Genomic DNA, 19,468 nt, shown 5'->3' with positions numbered 1-19,468 from the left:
CTGGGAACGCCTCGGGATCCCCCGGGGAGAGCTGGAAGAAGTAGCTAGGGAGAGGGAAGTCTGGGCTTCCCTGCTAAAGCTGTTGCCCCCGCGACCCGGCCCCGGATAAGCGGTAGAAGATGGATGGATGGATGGACAAACAAATAAATGCAAAATACAAGAACGGCCGGGAGGAGAAATAAGTGGCAATCGTGTGGCTTGCTTGGTGTCAGGTTCTCCTGATGGACAGGTGCTCATCTGCCATATGGCAGTTCGGCGAGTTCAGACCGTCGATTCACTCTCCGAATTAAAAGGGTACACAAAAGGATTTGTTGACCAGCCGTGATGGCGTCTGGCTGCTTTTGTTTTAGCCTCGTAAGCACACATCTCATCAGAGAATAAAGATGACGTCAGGGAGACACCTCTTGCCTCGGGACTTTTGTCAGGGTAACTTTTGAAAGTTTTCAACATGTCTCATCTCCAGAAAATGATCCAGTCACGTGCCTCGAGTGGTGTGTTAGGGGCTACGAGTTGAACAGATAGACTGCTGTTTTTTGTGAAGTGTAAGTTGTTGTCTTGTCAACCGCAACGTGTCCACGAAACCAAGATGAATAAGGATCTGGTTAGGGTCCTCTATAACCCCTTTTCCACCCAGAAAAAAACTTGGTGCTCATACGGCACCAGGGTCCATGCTATGCTTCGTTGGTGTTCTGACGAAGAACATGTTTGGTTTTCCATCGGCAAAGAGCCAAGGAGGAGCCACGTCATGACGTCATCGCAAAGCGTCCAAACGTTACGGCTTTATGTCGATGTTTACCCATGAACGCCTGTGCTATGAAAAATAATAAATAATAGTAGTAATAATGCGCTGTTAGCATCTGCTCGGCAATACAGCATAGGCTTAATTATACTTGAATGTAGTACTATATACTTTCTATAACTCGGTGGTGGCCTCGGCCATCCATTATGGCATTGTCTGCTGATCAGGCAGCATCTCAGCCCGGGACAGAAAGAGACTGGAGCGACTGGTCAGGAAGGCCAGTTCTGTCCTGGGCTGCTCCCTTGACACTCTGGAGGAGGTGGGCAACAGAAGGATGCTAACTAAGCTAAAAGCTATGATGGACAGTCCCTCCCACCCTCTCCAGCCCGCCCTGACAGCACTAGGTAGCTCCTTCAGCCAGAGACTGTTACACCCGCGCTGCAAGAAGGAGAACCGACGCTCGTTCCTACCAACTGCTGTCAGGCTGCTGAATAAAAAATAGCAACAATAATATTAATAATAATTAAATGATGTGGAAAACAACTGTAAATAGCACTGCGATTGATCCATTTTGTATTTATATTGCACTTACTTGAACGGTGTTTGTTTGTTTTTTTCTTCTTTCTTCTTTCTGCCTACATTTTTGCTGCTGGAGGCTGTAAATTTCCCCAGTGTGGGACAAATAAAGGATATCTTATCTTATATCTATACTGTATCTTATCGGGACGGATCCACGATCGCTCTTCTGGCATGACACAATTGTGTCGGAGTTCACCGTTCAACACTTCCGTGTGGCCATGGAGTCATTCCGCTACATCTGCGATCGTGGTGATGACCCCGCCCCCTGACGTAGTTGTCATGATTCGGTTTGGGACCAACAGGTGGCACTGTAGGGCTACTCCTGCAGCTGCACACCTGTTGGTCATTAGGTAATTAGTGTATAAAAGGATTCCTGCCCGAACACTCAGTGTCGGGTCATTGTTGCTTTTTGCTGCTGTCATGTTTGTTTGTTGCTGTTTGCTCTTGGCTTCTGTCATGTTTGTTTCAGTCATGTTTAGTTCATTGTTATGTTTTAGCTTTAGTCATGATTTTTGTTTGATACTCATGACTTTGTTTTGGATTTAGTTTTCTGTGTTTTATCAATACACTTCTTCAAATACACCCTGCTCCTCCCTCCTGCCTGCTTTTTGGGGTCCACCACCACCGCGCAACGTGACAGTAGTTGGTGCCAAAGTCTGGCCCAACAAATAATTGGGGCCCATCTTTTAGCACCAGTTTCAAGCACCAGAGCTAGAGCCAATTTCGGTGGTGGAAAAAGAAAGAACCGGTGCTAGCCTGGCCACTGGCCTCGAACTAGCACAAGCACAAGCGCGGTGAAAAGGGGCCATTTGTGGAGCACCTGCAAGTGACTGACAAAACAATCTGGATTGTCATCTGCCTTTTTTCCACAGCTCAACAAGGTTGGGGCTCAATCTTCTCCGCAGTCCTCGAACAGGATTAATTTTTCTCTCCGGCATATGCTTCTGTAAAATCCATATGCATTTACAAAAAGGGGTAAATCATTAACCTTGTTTGAAAAAACGCTTTGTAGAAGAGAATTGCCATGACACCATCCTCTCTGTTGGTGGTAGTTTTTATTTATTTATTTTTTTGCGTGTGCACAAAGACACTCGGATGTCCAAAGGTTAATCCTTCTGTGCTTCATCACACAAAGGCGATTAGTACAAATGACACACTGAACCCTAATTGGGTGTGCATGGACTATTTTTGTTTTAATATATATACGGTAACTTGTTTCTCTGACTTGTAAGTTTTGCAGGCTTCGCGATCTAACTTAAAATGCCTTAATTGTTCCAGTCTTCACTGATATCATTGAGCTTCACGAGACAATAATATTCAATGTCCGTGTCTAGTGCAAGTCCAGCGCAAAGTGCAGTCTAAATGTGCGCATGGGTGTAGTTTTTATCTTTTGGTATTTTCACGGACGAGTTTGTGCCGTTGTGGGCGTGAACATGGACAACTAGCTTGCCGGCCAATGGAAGCCCATCTTTCCCGTTCAAATCAGTGCAAGAGAGGTGCATGGTCTCTGACAGTGCAGAAGCAAAAGTAGACTCGCTGGAGCCCATGCAGAAGATTGAAGCGCGTAAAGCACATTTATAAAGAACTTGGCCAAGGCAAAAAACGATCACCGCTGTGAAGTGGGCACTTGGAGAAGCGGGTCCTACTTTGCTGTAGGTTTTTAAGTTCCTCCATGAGGTCAGTGGGTCGGGGAAAAATGCACCAAGCAGCAAACTCTGGTCCTCATTTGAGAACCATACGAAATTTATGTGCAACCTTGACTATGTAGGTTTTAAATCATTTAAGTTTGAAGACTTTCCCGCCTCAAAGGAGAATAAAAACGTAAACTGTCCTTGAAAAAAAAAAAAACATCTCCAAGAGGCCTCCGATGGAGACATGAGCCGATAGGATTTCTCATCAGAAAATATCAAAGCACCGAATGGTGGATTTACTGAGTAAGTGGCAGAAAGCAACGAAACTCCGACTGGATAATCTGACAGTGAAGCCGAATGCTGAAACGGGTGGCGGAAATAACAGCAGAGTGACCAGCATCGAGCTCATAAGAAAATAGAGGCAACGACTACACTCATAAAAAGACAGTGAAACAAATCTTGTATAGGTTGGCAGCCTTCCATTTGGGAAGCAACACTTCTAAAGACAGTCGATCTGCTTTCATTTAAGTTTGTCTGTCACTTCAAAAGCGCAACAGGAAAGGCGATATTAATCACAGATGCTTTCAACAAAACCGTCTTTGCCATGCCCATTACTCTAGATGCAAAAAAAATAGTCAGAGAATTGTGCCCCGATCTAATTACCGAGCAGAACCAATGACCTCCATACCTTCACCTTCGAGACTGTTCTGTGGAAGAATTCTCACATCCCTTTGATCAATCAAAGGGGTCACAGTTTGATGTGTCGTGCCTCCTTGGCTGCTGTGAAACACACAAACCAGATGCTGAAAGGCTTACTTCGTGGAGCAAAACAGACGGAATGAAAGATGGCAGGATGAGTCGACAATGGGAGATAAAATGCTGCGTACCATCCTCCACACCGCATCGTCTGTTGCAAACAGTTTGAATCGTGTTCAAACACGGAGTGATGAACTCACTCACTGGCAGGTGACCAGGCGTGCAGACTTGAGAATTTATTCTGCTGCGACCATCAGAAGTTACAGAATCTGCCAAACGAAGAAGTATGCATACAGAAAGATGCAAACAGCTAGTGGCGGGTAGATGATGCCTCAACGACTGAATTGACACATTCCATAAACTGTGTTGACATCGTATTGATACTGTGGTGGTCGGTCGACAGTGAACTCTGCTGTGTGTCGAAAATCATTGCAAGTCAAGCCAATGTGCATCAAACACATGTTGGCTGGATTATTGTAATGCACTTTACTTTGGAGTCAGCCAATCCTCCATGAAGCGTCTCCAGTTGGTCCAGAATGCCGCTTCTAAGAGGGAGCACATAACTCCTACTCTGTTTCTTGAGTAAAAAGTAGGCTGAGGAAAAAACAAACAAAAACAAAACAATACTCCAGTTGAGTTCAGATACCCCAAATTTCTAAATAAAAAAAATATTACTTAATGACTTGACAGCTCTTCAAAACTCAATAGAAGCAGAATAAGAGGATTACCAAGATGTCATTTGCAGTGACATATCAAAAAGTGTTGGAATGGGGAGCTGCACAAAAACAAACACACACTAATGACAACAAGCAACAAAAAATAAATCACACCACCTGGCCTCAGTAGTTCTTGTTCATGTGGCGCCGGAGCCATTAAGTGTGGCAACAGCGGGACCATAAAAGTGACTGAAAGGTGCTTGACTTTGTTTGCGTTGCCGCGTCGCGCATCATCTTGCAAAGGCGGGGATCGATATCCAGCTGCTGATTCATCACTCAGCTTTGGTCCCCACCGTCTACGATCAAACGAGCAGGTCCTGTCTGACCACAATATTGTCTTGTGTTATGAGTAGCACAAGATGTAGTTGGCAACAAATGGGGGCAGCGTGTTGGAGGAATGACCCGTGTAGGCCGCGGACCCATGCACACTGAAAACATCCATTACCGCTTGACAAGCAGCCAGTACTTTGCTCATTATGTGCTGAATCTCTCTGCTGTGGAAACACAGACATTTTAAACCCCGCAAAACTTTGGCCATTTATGTTCTTCTTGCAGCAGTCAGTTAAATGTTACGGAGGCCCAGGCATGACATTTGGAGGGGAAAAAAAAGCTTTGTACACACCAATTACTCCCACGTGCGCACGGACTATTTGCGCGCGAGAAACAATTAAAGTGTGCACACGAAATAGTTACAGCGTGCACATGTAGTGCTGATCCCTTATTGGACAAGAGGCAAAATATATCGAGCGCGCCTTCATAGACTCGCTTCATATCACCTGATTATTGCCTTAAAAAATCCACAAATGATTACATCTGACGTTTTTCTTTGATACCAACATTAAGTCGCGATATTATGACAAAATGTTTTCATTTGGTACACATCCACCGGTAACCACGATGCCTCTCAGAGTGTGGCAGTTGCTGAACAATAAAATCTGTCGGCGTCCAAGTCGTACCTCCGCCGGTAAAGCAAGCTAGCTCTCTACAGTCTATTCAAACGTTGCTCGGTGATGGCGATTCCTTGCAATGCCAGGCTTTTCGGGATTTCCTTGTAACTCATCCCGAGCCGAAAATGAAGTTCGACCACGCTGTACCTGACCATGATGTCGCTTTCCTTCGGCTTTCAACATTGAAAGATGGTGCGTTCGCTTTACCCTTCAAATGACCCGCAAGGAGCCACGGCTACTTCGTGCGCACTTAGAACAATTTTGTGCATACGATGCAGTAGTCCAGTAATAGTTCGTGCCCACAAAGTAATTCCTTGTGCATACATAATAGTTAGGGTGTGCACAAATTTGTTGTTGTTGTTTTTTGGCTATGTCAATGTCTGGGGCTCTGTAAAATGTCTTTGATGGGATGGCACAATGTTGAGAAAATACAATAATGTTCATCAACATTGTGTATGAATGATAAGTGGATTCACTTGACAATCAATGCAAACAAAGACAATGCAACAAAAGTATCAAAACAAATGAAATCTCAAAATACACTCTGAACTGGTTATGCCAACTGTAATAGGAGCTTTCTCTGACCCTTTGCTTATGAGGTGATTTTTTTTCCCCTTGAAGTCATGTAAGGATTCCAAATAATCCCTGTAAGCACGGTGATGTTAGTGTTGACCAAAGTTGGACTCCTTTCGGCAGTTAGAGGAGTGACACGGGGTCAAGGGGCAGATATCATTCGGTGTCTCTCAACTTGCCACCCATACGTTTCAAACCAAATTCAAACAAGACCAACGACCGACGTGTGCCTGGTCCGTGCAACATCAGGTTACTTGGATGCAAATCTTTCCGTGATTTGTCACACATGGCGTCCGGAACAGCGTTCACAGTACGAGTGACATTTTGCAATTCAAATAGCATTTGCCAAGGGAGATCAACAAAGCAGTCAGATCAAGTCACTTGTTGACATGTGATTCCACGCGCATGCTAAGAAGGTGGCTGGGCTTTCTTGTTGTGGATCGAAAAGTTTGCATGGACTGTGTTTATTTTGCATTCATGAGCACTGACACACACGCACACACACACACACACACACACACACACACACTGAAGTGATTTTGGTAATCTAACTGAAGCAAAACAAGTTTAATGTGGTTTCTTGCCAGACAATTACTACACTATTTTCTGTAGAGCAGCGGTCCCCAACCGCTGGGCCACGGACCGGTACCGGTCCTCGGCGCATTTGGTACCGGGCCGCACAATAAGAATTTAAATTAATTCCGTCGTATTTATTTTGGAATACGAAAGAGTTTTATTTTGAAAGATTACCGGATTCTTCGTTACATCTGGCTGTGTCACTTGACACACGTCAAACCACGCTTCTCCGTCACGTGACTGATTACGCTAAAAACAAAACACCAGAGCTTGTTAAATGAGTAAAATAAACTGCTCGGCGGCCTCAAAAGTACGTTCGAGATAACAACTCTGCTGATGTTCTGGATTCAAGTTATGGCTGAACACTCTGAGATCGCCACAATAGCACTGTTGCCATTTCCGACATGTATTGTGTGAGGCGGGGGTTTTGTGCAGCAACGGCGACTAAAACAAAATGACGAAGTAGACTCGACATGAAGCATACACTTCAGGTGTCATTGTCTCCTATTACCCCGAGATGTGACCGCCCGCTTGCAGAAAATCAAGCTCGACGCTCGCACTGATTCAGCATTGTGGTGAGTTGAGATTTTCATACACTTTGAATTTGTGTTGGATCGTATTTTGAAGGCATTAAGACCGTAGCGATCAGAGTGTTGCGGCCAAATTGGACGCTCCTCGTGTTTATCTCGAAACCCCCCCAGTGTTCATGCAGCTCTTAGCATATTATTTTGTAGTATTTATCCGCCACACCTTAAATGCCGGTCCGTGAAAATATTGTCTGACATTAACCGGTCCGTGGGGCAAAAAAGATTGGGGACCCCTGCTGTAGAGTATGTAACCTGATTTCAACTACATATTTTGAACAATATACAGAAATTGGTAGTTGACAAAAAATATAATAATAATAAAAAATCCAAGCTGCTCTGCAATGAAGGTAATACAAAAACTCGACCCTACAGCAGTTACTGTTTGAGCAATCAAGCTTTAAATGTGCGAGCAAAAAAAACAACATTGATGCAAAGTTGTTTCTGGTCGACTTTATTTCTCTCTAGAGAAGGGACATAAAGGTTTGTGTTGTTCGAGTTGATGTAGAAATGATCTAAGAAAGGACACATTGACCGGCATTACAAGGTTCAGATATCACTGCCACAAAAGGTACCATGGTGGGGATTGGAGGGTCAGGTAAAACCAAAGATAATGGTCATTGACGATGAAAAGTGACATGAGAGGAGGGAAGCGGGTGGGAGGCAAGCAGGCAGAGAAAAGGGCATGTTGTTCTGGGAAAGCAGGCGAGTCTCCTCTCGTGGGGCGCAAAGCATTCCTCGGGTTGCGCTGAAGGTGATCATGTTGCAGAGCTGATTGATGAAGATACAAAGATGCAAATACACCAACTACAGAAGACTGTTTTTCATGCACCACCTTATAAATACTCGGAAACATCAGTGTCAATATCAGATTAATTAGACCAGTGAAACCCTTTTGTTTCGTAAATAATTACCAAGGGTTCTTTTTTTTCAGTCAGGAGTGGCACAGTGTCAACTTGTTAGCACGTCCGCCTCACAGTGCAGAGGTGCAAGGTTTGATTCACTTCCTGTGAGGAGTTTGCAATTTCTCCCCCTGTGCCTGCGAGGCTTTTCTCCGGTTCATCCCACATTCCCAAGACATGCACGGCAGCTTGATGCAACAGTCAAAATTGTCCCTCGGTGTGTTTGTGAGCACGAATGGTCGTTCGTCTCTGTGTGCCCCGCGATTGGCTGGCAACCGGTCCAGGGTGTCCCCTGCCGACTGCCCGAAGACGGCCGGGATAGGCTCCAGCGCGCCCTCCTGTGGATAAGCGGATTCGAAAATGGATGGATGGATGGATTTTGTCTGGCGCTTCGGCCTTGCTCGGAATCAGAATCCCTTTATTTTTAAACCACGTTCACATTAAATTCAGGTCCCCCTTATCTTATTTTATTCTAAACTATTAATTCAAAATGAAATGAGAGTCCCTTTTCAAAATATTACCATCTGATTGAAAATCTGTCCTTGATGACTATCTGGACAAATGCTTTGAAGAGCTTCACTTTCGGTTCCTCTTGGATAACTTTCCATATTAGCGCATATTCATTATTCATTGGCGCTCGCCTGGCGCCTCAGTAGGAAAATAAAGCAAATCTATTGGACTCGTGACACAGTAGAGCACCGCAACCTCAACTGAGCCCCCGTGCATTGTCCATTTGTCTCCTGCCGCAGGTGCGGGTGTAATTGGAACCCGGGCGCGAATATTTTGGGACGTGTAAAACTTGTCCCTCACACAGTGCAAGTGGCACGTGTGCGACGCTTGAAGAGCCATCCCCTTTTGTAATGTGCAAAATGATATCTGTGCACTGCAAGCATCTCAATTTCAGGGGGAAGGGATTGTTTTACACGGCGGGATTTGCTTCAAAGAACAAGACAAATGAGCGAGGGGCTGCTTGCCACCGACGACGAGAAGCCAAAACACATTCAGGTTTTCGCTTGCTACATTAGTGTCATTTGTTCAATCAAAAATGCAACAGATGAGCTAGCTACATCAGGTTTTATTTCAACACATCCTTTTAAGAAACCTGCATTATTACAGTCATATCCAAAACAAAATCTAGTGCTCAGTGTCAGTTTTTGCTCCTCCTTTTTTTTTTTTTTTCCAGGTCGGCATGGCTCACTGGAAGAGTGGTTGTTTCAGGTTGGTGGTTCGATCCATGGCCATTTGCGAGCATGTCCAAGTGTCCTTGAGCAAGATACTGACCCCCCCCCCCCGTTGCTCCTGATGCTGCGTCATCAGGGGGCGAATGAGGTAAGAGTGTAAAGCGCTTTGACGACCCGAGGTAGAAAAGCGCGATACAACTAACAGCCTGTTTACCGTTGCCATTTTTGCATTGTAAGCCCTTTGACAAGCCCTCCGGGTCCCAACAGTGCGCAGACATCAGAGATGAGGGAACACTCGCGGGATTGATGAAGACAGTAAAAACTTGACTGAGAAACACACTTTTGAGTTCAAGCTAATTACCGCAATCCAAATGCATCGAAGAAGGAGAGCTTCAAGGAGAAGGAACAAACATTCTATATCCAATGCGTGATTCCAGTCGTCAACTTTTAAACAAAGTTGGGTTTTTTTTGTTTTTTTAATACCCTGTAAGATGGGTCGTGTTAAGACGCAATAAGACAAGGTTAGAAAAATGTCTTTGAATTAATGTGATGCTGAAAGATTCTTTCCTTCATTCAGTCCAATGTTAGAGCCGAGTTCATACGCAGTTCATCAACGCGGGCATTTACGGAAGGACAATCATAGCACTGAGGAGAAGACCCTGCCAACTAAAAATAAATTCAGCCGCCAGACTAAATGGTGCCATCAATCCCGTGCCCGGGGTGGCTGGTAATACTGTTGGGTTGGTCTTGTGCGCCTCGGCTGTCCATCTCCACCACGGCGAAACTCGAGAGAACTGTCATAGTAGCCATCATCTTCCTCCTGACATTTGACAAAGTTGAGGGTCCTTCAGATTAAATGTCAGTCACATTTCATTCTTTTTTCCATTCCATTGTAGCTTGGGATTTCCATTCAACAGGCCCGTTTGTTTTCATTTCTTGAGAATAATACGACCGCTTATTTCTTTACTTTTTAATGTCTTTAACTCCTATGTAACTGCTTTTAAATATTGGACTTTTAAGTATGTGAAGCACATTGAGTTAACTTGTGTATGAAATGGGCTTCGTGAGTCAAGGTGCCCAGGGCATTTTGCCCTTAACAATTGGATACAGTGCAACTACAAAAGCCCAGTTATCAGTCATATAGTGAAAATGAGTGGGATAAATATTTAGTTTGTCATTAATGTGTCATTTTCAACCTTACCAAGATGTCAGCAGTAACAGGCTTGAGGTTATGGAGGAGGACCTCTTCGCAGTTTCCATAATCGCTAAACACGACCACGGCTGTGGTGCCTGATGGATGCACGGCATCTATTCTGGCATGGTAGAACTTTTCCGCATGTCGAGACAAGCCAAAGTGTCAATGCAATGTCAAATCCAGAGCACTCTATACATCTTCACTGCTATCCTGTATGCACACGTCATTTAATTGCACATTGTTCGATCCTATTATATCCGTTCCTTACACAGCTGTAAAAGAAAAAATGTTGAAACAAAGTTCAATTGCAACTTTGCAACCTATTTTTTTTCATCTCCTTGCATGCATCGCACCATCAGTATCAGTGATGGGAAAATGCCAGTTTCAAGATGCTTCATGAACCTTTTTCTTTGAGACTCGTCTCGATGACTCTTGGTTTCAAGAAAGGGATTTAAGAAACGGAAAGCCAGAGGGCTTTCAGCTCAATGCTGATCAGAGAGTGCCATCTAGGGGGTTCCATAAACAGTACGACTGGTTCATGAAACATCTCGAAGCCTCTTTTTCCCATCACTAGCTGCTATCATAATGTCTGCATCAGTGTGTGAGGTTCTAACGACTGGGCGCCAATACATACCTTACTGTCTTCCCAGTACAGAGCGAGACACTGATCTCCAGGTTTCCATGTCTGATCGACATTCGTACTTTTCATCGCCCCTCGAGGACCTTGACCTTTACCTGGCCCAGACTTTCTTTTGGGTCCGAAATTATTATGAGAGTTCCGCTTAGGAGGCTGCTCCCTGTAGGTAGGAACAGTTGTGTTGGTAGGCTTGATCGGACCAGTTCTTATGGGTGCCACATCTCCGTTTTGGTAATTAGATGGACCCCCTGTCAGGAATTGTGAATCCTGAAACATTTGGACTTCACAGGATGTTCGGAAGCTCCCTCCCTTTGGTGGCACACCATCCTTTTGACGCACAACATAGTCAGGTCGGTCAGGTTTTGCTTTTCGCCTGAAGTTGTTTAGGTTAGGGTTCTGGATTACATCATTTCCTGAAGGATTCGGCGGTTTGGATGAGGGCGCATAGTCCTTTGCCCCTCTCCGAAGAAATGGGCCAGCCGTGTTCCCACCATCATCATTTCTTGACCGCTGCGGAAATGATCCAACTGATTCCACCTGCTGTTGCGTTTCCTTGGAATGAGTAAACGATGGTGCGAAGCAAGAGGCAGTAATATGTTCATCATCACTCTCTTTTCGGTCATTCGGTTGTCTGTCTGGTGTTCCCCGTGATGACCTATCTTGACCTTTCCACTGTTGGACTGATGAAATTTGGGAGGTTGTACAGTCCGAAACGGGCTCCTGTCCTGGTTTGGGAAAGTCTGCGTCCCTGTGAAAGCGGGGTGGCCTGTCATTCTTTTTTTGCCGATGATCATTATGGGAGGAGAACTTTGTGTGAGAAGCTTCTTTGGAGTAATGGTCTGAGCCATGCCAATTACTGTTCTCATGTCTCTGGGGGGGCTGGCTCTTTGGCTCTGAAACACACACAAAAAATGGAGCAATCAAATGCAAACATTGAATGAAACTACATAGATATTAAAAACTATGGAAAGAAAATGATTGAAATCATTCTTGAGTGCATAGATGTGATAAATGTTTGATTTGCAATCACTATTTGCACACCATAAAGTCTTATGGGTGCAGAAATGTGTTATATATTAACAGTACAGATGATCGAAATACATCAAGATTCCCTCAGCTCAATAGTCTTTGTCTATGCATGTTGTATGCGGAGATTTGAGATCAGGAGGCAAATCAGTCCACTTTACCCACCATCAATGGAGAAAACACCCATCTTAGATTCCAGGAAGTCAAAAAGAGTACTTGGGCCAGAGGGCCTTCCTCCAGCCTCCTGGTCCTCATCATTCTTGAAGCGGCCTCGTCCCCTTCCTCTGCCTGAACAGGGCGCCACAAATGCCAATATAATATGGACATGTTATTTCTTTCCCATTCTTGCTTGATGTACAACTTCAATTGTTCAACAGTTCGGGACTCCATTTTGCGCTTCACAATGCGCCACATAGTTTCAATGGGAGTCAGGTCTGGACTGCTGGCAGACCGGTCTAGTATTCACACTCTTTTACTACAAAGTCACACTGTTATGCAGAATGTGGCTTGGTATTGTCTTGCTACGCAAGGTTGTTCCTTGTCACAGACAAAAAAAAATGCAACTTATACTCCAGAGAGACTTTTTTTTCCCTTTTTGTTGTCCTTTTCCATGCTGCATTTTTGTGACTAGTGTGGCTTTACACTCCTGGACGATACGGTGTGTGAGTGTGTGAGTGTGTGTATTTAGTATATATCACAAGAAGTAAAAATTCAGTTCGTGTTGCCTAGATTGAGCAAAATTTACAAGCAGCCTGTGTGACACTTCTCATCACCAATGTCTGTGCAAAAGTAGTTGAAATGATAAATCGCATTAGGTGTTGATTACTGTAATGTTTTCATCAATTATAGTTAAAGTGTGATTGATTCAATTGTTGGATAAAAATCCTCAAGGGGGATTTTAAGGACTTCAGCTCAGCAAATTGGAGAGTTTTCACACCTTGTAGTGGATGACAAACAATTCTCAACCCTTGGTAGCAAATAGTAGGCTAACTTAAACTGTTGGATATTTGTAACTGATATCAAAGGCAGGAAAGACCAAGTGGCCCAAATTTCAAAATTCACCTTTTGTCAAAATTGAACTAAAGTATAGACATGATCATTTGGGTATATCAATTACAAACCTCGAGGCTGAGGCTTGTCAGCGACCGCAGAGTTGGATCTGCTACTCGAAGGCCCCGTGAGAAGACTGTTGAGTGCCAGCTCAAGATTGTTGTTGTTATCCATCAAGGCCTGCCGGGCTGCCTCCTTGTTAAAACCCATATCTAGGATGTCCCTGAGGGCACGCTCATCCACCTGTGCATAGAGTAAGACAGAGAACAACAATATTGTTTGAAGGAGGTACACAATGTTCATTTGTGAATCCTCTCTCTCTCTACCTCCCACCCTCCTTCCCTCCCTCTATATATTTGCGAGAATATCAAGCTACCTGAACAGCGGCTCAAGCACCACTATAGATAGGAATTAGGCTCTATTAGTAATGAAATTAACACACATGTAACAGTCTTATTTAAACAGCCCTAAACATTTGACTGAAATCAAGTCCTCTCACCAGCTCTCGAGAGGTTCCCTCTTGTCTGTTGTCATGTCTATCAACCCAGTCTTCCCGCCTGTGCTTGTCACGGTTCCGTGAAGTCGTGGCGGATAAATTGTTCCCTGCGTTTCCTCCTCCACCAAATATACGGGGAGCCTAATGAGGAAAACACGGAGCAACATAAGGAAACGTGCTTGGGTGAAACAAATAAACACAATCAAAAAAAAACAAAAACAAACAAACAACAACAACAATGCAAATACATATATGCAGCCGGGTCACCCAATGGACTCAGATGGGTATTCGTGTCTGTGTATGTGTGCCGTGCGATTGGCTGGCAACCAGTTCAGGGTGTCCCCCGCCTACTGCCCGAAGACAGCTGGGATAGGCTCCAGTAAGCGGATTAGAAAATGGATGGATGGACATTAGTGGTGCACAGGTACGCACATGCACTGAAAATATAAGGACAACCGATTCACACCATCCGATTTCTAAACCGCTTGCCCAAACGAACTAATTTTTTCAGTGAACGTACTCGATGTATGTTTTGTGTACAGAGCTTTGGTACAGCCGCGGCTTTGGTCAAAGCACTACCTCAATAATGTTGAGTGGAGAAACCAGTCTGAGACTGCTGCCCTAGAGAACTGCATAAAATCTTGTCGTCTGCAACAAGCCAGTCGATGCAAGTCAGCATCCGATTGAGAATTGACCTACCTCTTTGCCTTTGGCCACCTCAGCGATGGCCGCCGTCCGCTGTTTTGCAAACTCGTCATTCTCATCAGCAATTTTGACGACGGTCTGAAGGGTTTTTCTCTTGTCAAGCGCTTCACTGTCCATTTCATCTTTCTTTGTGTTCTTCTGCAGAAAGACGCCGCATCAAATTGATCTTCGTAGATCATAAAGCATTAGTCATTGCAACTCTATTTTCAATGTGGTTAAACGCATATTGTTGAGCCCTTGAAAAGTAGCCATGATGAAGAACCAGAATACTGGAATAGTACTTAAATTTCGCTGGATGTTGCGGCTGGTTAAATTTTGTAATTGTTTTTACCTCTAAGGGAATGATCATATTCAAATCAAAGATGAAGCCAGTGATGGCACTTACCTGGCCAAATGCCAAAAAAGGAGGCGGCCCACCTTCTGCTCCGATGTTGTTTCTGCTGTGTTTAGCCAGACTCTAGTGGAGTAATAACTTGGTTAGGAGGGTTTTCAAAACTAAGACACACAAGATGATAGACAGCCAGTGTTTATTTCCATAAACGTGCGTTAGGATTTCTTAACCACAAAAGCTGAGACTTAATTTAAAAAAAAGAAAAATTAAATCCTTACACGTTGCAGTTCCCATTTCTCCACCATGTGTTCGACTTCTCCACCAAGAATAGAAATGTTTGAGTCATCAAGAAGCAAAAACCCATTTCTAACCAGAACTGTACCCAGGAGCTTAATTTTTGTTCCGGGGGGAGTATTAAGGCTGAAAAGAAAGCAAAATGAGACGTTCGTGCACAAAAGCAATTTATACATTTGCTGGTAAGCTCATGAAATGGTTCACTTTAATTGTAACTCATCCTATTGGAAGAAATTGAGCCAGTGGGATGTTTTTTTTGTTTTGTTTTTTGGGAGGGCAATAAATCAGTACATTATAATACAAATCCAAATAATTCCAGCACTGGTGCGACACAACCTCCTTCACACTAAACATTAGCTACGAACTTTTGTTTTTTATTCCAGATGCCAATCTTAGCAAAAAGAGGCAGGATTTATGATGAACACTGTCAACCGAAGTATAGAACAAAGTGAGGGATGGCTGTCACTGACGACCTAGTTGTTACAAAATCCAAGCCTTGCAATGATCACTATTTGAAATGAAAAGCGCGATGCCTCCTTGTCATGTTCCTGAAGAGTTGGACTTGATATTCACAATAAACTAAAGGGGGGAGCTGGTAAGACATTTTTGTCTTCTGTTATCCAGAGGATATCAACAATTTGAGTGAAAGCACGAGACAGCTGGAAAAGTTTCCAGCATACTCAGAGATATTCTCACTGTTTCGGGAAAACATGCCGAGTACAATTTATTCCCTGTACATGTGTCTGCGACTTCTGCCGTTCCCATCCACATTTCTTCATGGCATGGGCTAAGGCCAGTGGATTAGGTATGCACGAGTTTAATTTTCAGATATACTGTACAGTATATTTTTAGCTCACTTTTGTCAAATGCATGTTTATGGCCAGAGGAGTCCAAAAATGTTGCCCACGTATGTAAAGAGGAGACTCATGCTACACTTGTCTCTCTCCCCATCAGGAAGTCAAAGCCGCTCCAACTGTACATGCAGTCTGGTCACCATGGAAGCAGTCACCAAGGCCACCAGTACTTGGCCAGAGGAATAATTCAGGCCTGGAATTGTTAGATCAGCAGCCACCACATGGAAATTGCAGATAAAGGGAAAACAGAGCCATGTGCGCGGGCGACAAGCGTTGACGAGGAGGTTATGTTCACTGTGGGCAGAATTTCACATGTGCTTATACACAACAAAGGTGCAGGTTAATGTGGAGCAGACAAATATGCATTCTAATTTTCTATTAAGACGGAAAAATAGTCAATGTCAAGCTTAGAGTATTCTGTGCAATAAATGGAGCACAGTTAAACTCAACCATGCATCCATTTTCTAATCCGCTTATCCTCACAAGGGTCGCGGGCGTGCTGTAGCCTCACCCAGCTGTACACCCCAAACTGGTTGCCAGCCAATCGCAGGGCACACATAGACAAACAACCATTCACGCTCGCAATCACACTTAAGGACAGTGTCCAATCAAACCTGTCCTGCATTTTTTGGAATGTGGGAGGAAACTAGAGTACCCGGAGAAAACCCACGCAGGCACGCAACTCCACACAGGAAAGCCTTAGCTAGAATCGAACCCTGCGCGTTTGCACGGTGAGGCTGGCGTGCTAACCAGTCGACTACCGGGCCGCCGTTAAAAATCAACCGTATTGATAAGAATGCAAGAAGCGGTGACTGCCGCACCTGATTTTGGTCAAATGTTGAAATTCCAATCCAGCACAGGTGGTGTGGCCATCTGTCATTTGCAGGCGCAGCATTCGCAGCCCTCCCTGGGACTCGATATCTTTTGGTGCAGAGATATTCCTTAACTTCTGCAGCTGCAGAACACATGGACCTTCCAGCTGGCCATATAGAAAGAGAGAGACATTGGCGGGAACAAAAAGTGCTGCAAATTGACAGCTACAACAAAGTACGAAATACATTTCATTCTTCGTTTTCTTTCAGATACATCGCATTTGGAGCAATTGGGAAGATGATCACAACAACGGAGTCCGTTTTTTTAGTCCATTCACTTGCAGAATGGCTCTCAAACAAGCAATTCATGCAAATTCATGCCGAAATGGGTGAGGAAAGAAAGGTGGGAGGAAAACCTATCACCTGTATTTTGCAGGCGGAGTTGGCATTCACTTAACAAGAATCAATCATGCAAACTGCATAGCCAGCATGCCGCGTGTATGTGTGGGTGGTGGTGCAACACATAAAATTACGTGTTGCTCTCCTGACGGCAATTTGAACATTTCCACTTGTTTGACAGTCGGAGCATGAGAACAAAAGCGGATGCATCTCTCCTATTTGAAGGTGTGTTGGAGCCATCTAGTGACATGTAGAAGAAATGCAAGCCAGCTCATCTGTGCAACTCACCTTTTCAACCCTTCCACTATTGATATCGGATGGCAGAATTTGTCTTCCAATCGGTCTGAGATCCGTCTGCAAAAGAAATGTTGCTTAGGTGCAATAATGGAGACGGCTGACACCAGCAACAAATAACCTTTGCTCATCTTTGAATGATTTGCTTTCACTGGAATGTGTACGAGAAGGACAACGATCTGCTTTATGCAAACATCAACCCCCCCCCCCGCAAGTCTTTTCTTAAGTGTGATGCCACAAGATTTGTGTCTGGATGTACAGAAAGGTAACCTGAAGCCACTGCATCTGATGTCTTGGCTGTGTGCTAAAACTCTCACAACTTCAGACATCTCTTGCATCAAGTAGAACTAATCCCAGAGCACCAAACTCAAAACAAAACAATAGGTTTAAGGTCGGTGAACACCAAGTTTCAGCTAAATCTATGCAATATATCCCAAGAAATGGCGTTACTTGAAATATATGAAATATTGAAACGATACTGTTTGTTCTGTTGGGTTGAGGTGAAGTTCATACACATTAAAATCTCTCACGCATGTCTTGATGGATGTTGCTTTGTGCATTGGTGCATCAATCAGGAAGTTGGGAGCATGGAGTTCCAGGAAATCTGAAGGCTTTTGGCATGTCAAGAGATTTTGGGTTGGGGATGGCAAACTATCTGTTCCAACGTCCTTGCCCATTGTAGAGGGATCGATTCAGACTTGGTTTCAGAAGATGTGTAAAATTAAGTAACTTGACTCTGACTCGAGTCCAAAAAACTAAAACAAAAAAACAACGATGTGATCGGAACATCTGTGGGAAATATTTATACAATCGAACTCACATCAAGTGCAATGCGAATAATATCCTTATGTGTCATATTCTCAACAGATCCTTTCAGTTCAGCAATGCCTTCATCACTGAGGTACCTGCGGAGTAAAAACAAAAACAGCCTATGAGAGAAACAAATAAGCCCATCAACTTAGTGAAATAATACTCGCTCCTTATTAAATGTCATACATTTTCTATTGCTGTGAGCAAGGCGAACCCGCAGTCTTGAAAACTTTCACCTCATGAAACTCTTTTATCAGCAGTAGCTATTATCGATAATAATCGATCGTACAGTAACGGCGATTTTTAACGAAATGGGAAAACTATATATGCTGCAAATGGGCCGTCACTATCATCCCCGTTACTATTAATATTTTATTCTGAGCATTATTATTACTAGTGATAGCAGTAGTAGCATTGTTGTTATCATTGTATGACGTAATCACGAAACCCGTGAAGCTGTTACTCCAACTGCAGCGATGTTCTGAGTTTCAAACCGCTGCAAATTTTCAGAATTACACTTTGATGGTGTTCTGATGAGATGTGCTTTCTGGTGTTTTTCAGCACGCTTGATTGCGCACTATTTCTTCCCAGACAAGCACAGCGGTTAGCCTTCTTGTAGTTCCGCGGTACATCGCTAAAACGTTGTGGTTCCCCTTTCGCTTTGAGGCCAAGACTATATTTAGATATACTAAATGTTTAATTGTCGTGGGTGTACAAAAGCAAGAAGTCCAAAACAACTGGACGCCTTGGTCATCGATTTGTGAAGCAATGTTCGCTACCATGCGACTTACCAGCCCTCGTTGGCCAGGGACTCCACCAAAGTGGACATTGTTGTCCAAGTAGACGTATATATGACGACTCAAATATACCCAAACACACACCCGAAAAAAAACCCTCAAACAAATCACGCTATACTCTGGTGCACATATCCTTAGGTAAAAATAATACTGTAAAAATAATACCCGCTACATCGAACAACTTCAACGTCACCTACGTCACTATTATGAGACAGGACGGCGTGCCAAAGAGTTCAAAACAGTGGCCACATTTTCGTTTTGTATCAAAGGTGGCAGGTAGTAAGGCACGGCACATAGTGAAATATTTGTGTTTGTTATTTTCTCAATGAAATCGGTTAAATACAGTAATTCAAATCAACGGCATTTCAACATAATGCAATTCTGAAACCCCATTTTGGAATGTTGTAAAAACGTTGTTGTAAACACATTATTTACCATTAATATTCAATGTGACATGCTATCAGACATTATGAAAGGGATTTACTAGTTTCTTTTTCCCAGTTGTTTACTATGATATGATACACTACCTGCAACATGTTCCAAAAAACACTTGACAAAAGTCGCCTAATAAAGCTAAGTTGCTC

The 19,468-nt window shown here is 43.7% G+C and overlaps 1 protein-coding gene and 1 long non-coding RNA gene across 3 annotated transcripts; one reads left to right on the top strand and one right to left on the bottom strand.

Moving 5' to 3' along the window:
* Nucleotides 1-6,779: 6,779 nt before the first annotated feature.
* On the top strand, nt 6,780-17,818 carry LOC147208048 (uncharacterized). The gene is made up of 3 exons (XR_015100533.1): nt 6,780-7,092; nt 9,187-9,332; nt 16,855-17,818. It is a non-coding gene; the product is annotated as an uncharacterized LOC147208048 (long non-coding RNA).
* tdrd3 (tudor domain containing 3) lies at nt 9,059-19,094 on the bottom strand. 2 transcript variants are annotated; one of them, XM_086107835.1, is made up of 13 exons: nt 18,879-19,094; nt 18,098-18,182; nt 17,272-17,337; nt 16,594-16,751; nt 14,903-15,044; nt 14,679-14,750; nt 14,288-14,431; nt 13,592-13,729; nt 13,164-13,335; nt 12,208-12,330; nt 11,014-11,909; nt 10,386-10,511; nt 9,059-10,004 (listed from the first exon to the last, which is right to left on the bottom strand). In XM_086107835.1, the coding sequence occupies exons 1-13, from the start codon at nt 18,914-18,916 to the stop codon at nt 9,888-9,890; spliced, it is 2,277 nt and encodes a 758-aa protein (XP_085963961.1). In that variant the 5' UTR covers nt 18,917-19,094; the 3' UTR covers nt 9,059-9,887. The 2 variants fall into 2 exon arrangements, with proteins under 2 accessions (XP_085963961.1, XP_085963962.1); XM_086107836.1 differs by lacking the exons at nt 18,098-18,182; nt 18,879-19,094 and adding an exon at nt 17,808-18,069.
* Nucleotides 19,095-19,468: the final 374 nt, after the last annotated feature.

This window comes from Hippocampus guttulatus, chromosome 3 (assembly GCF_054856545.1).
Source record: "Hippocampus guttulatus isolate MCC_2025c chromosome 3, RoL_Hgut_1.0, whole genome shotgun sequence".
In the NCBI taxonomy this organism is placed as follows: Eukaryota; Metazoa; Chordata; class Actinopteri; order Syngnathiformes; family Syngnathidae; genus Hippocampus; species Hippocampus guttulatus.
The sequence above is the reverse complement of the archived record's forward strand: the minus strand, read 5'-3'. Positions and strand labels throughout refer to the sequence as shown.

Bases quoted from the DNA above. Each gene is read 5' to 3' on its own strand.
- tdrd3 (XM_086107836.1), bottom strand. From the start codon at position 17,954: ATGGGCAAGGACGTTGGAACAGATAGTTTGCCATCCCCAACCCAAAAT. The intron at 14,432-14,678 runs GTAAGTGCCATC...GTCTTTCTGCAG, and splicing joins CTTTTTTGGCATTTGGCCAG to AAGAACACAAAGAAAGATGA. The intron at 12,331-13,163 runs GTTTGTAATTGA...CGCCCTGTTCAG, and splicing joins TGACAAGCCTCAGCCTCGAG to GCAGAGGAAGGGGACGAGGC.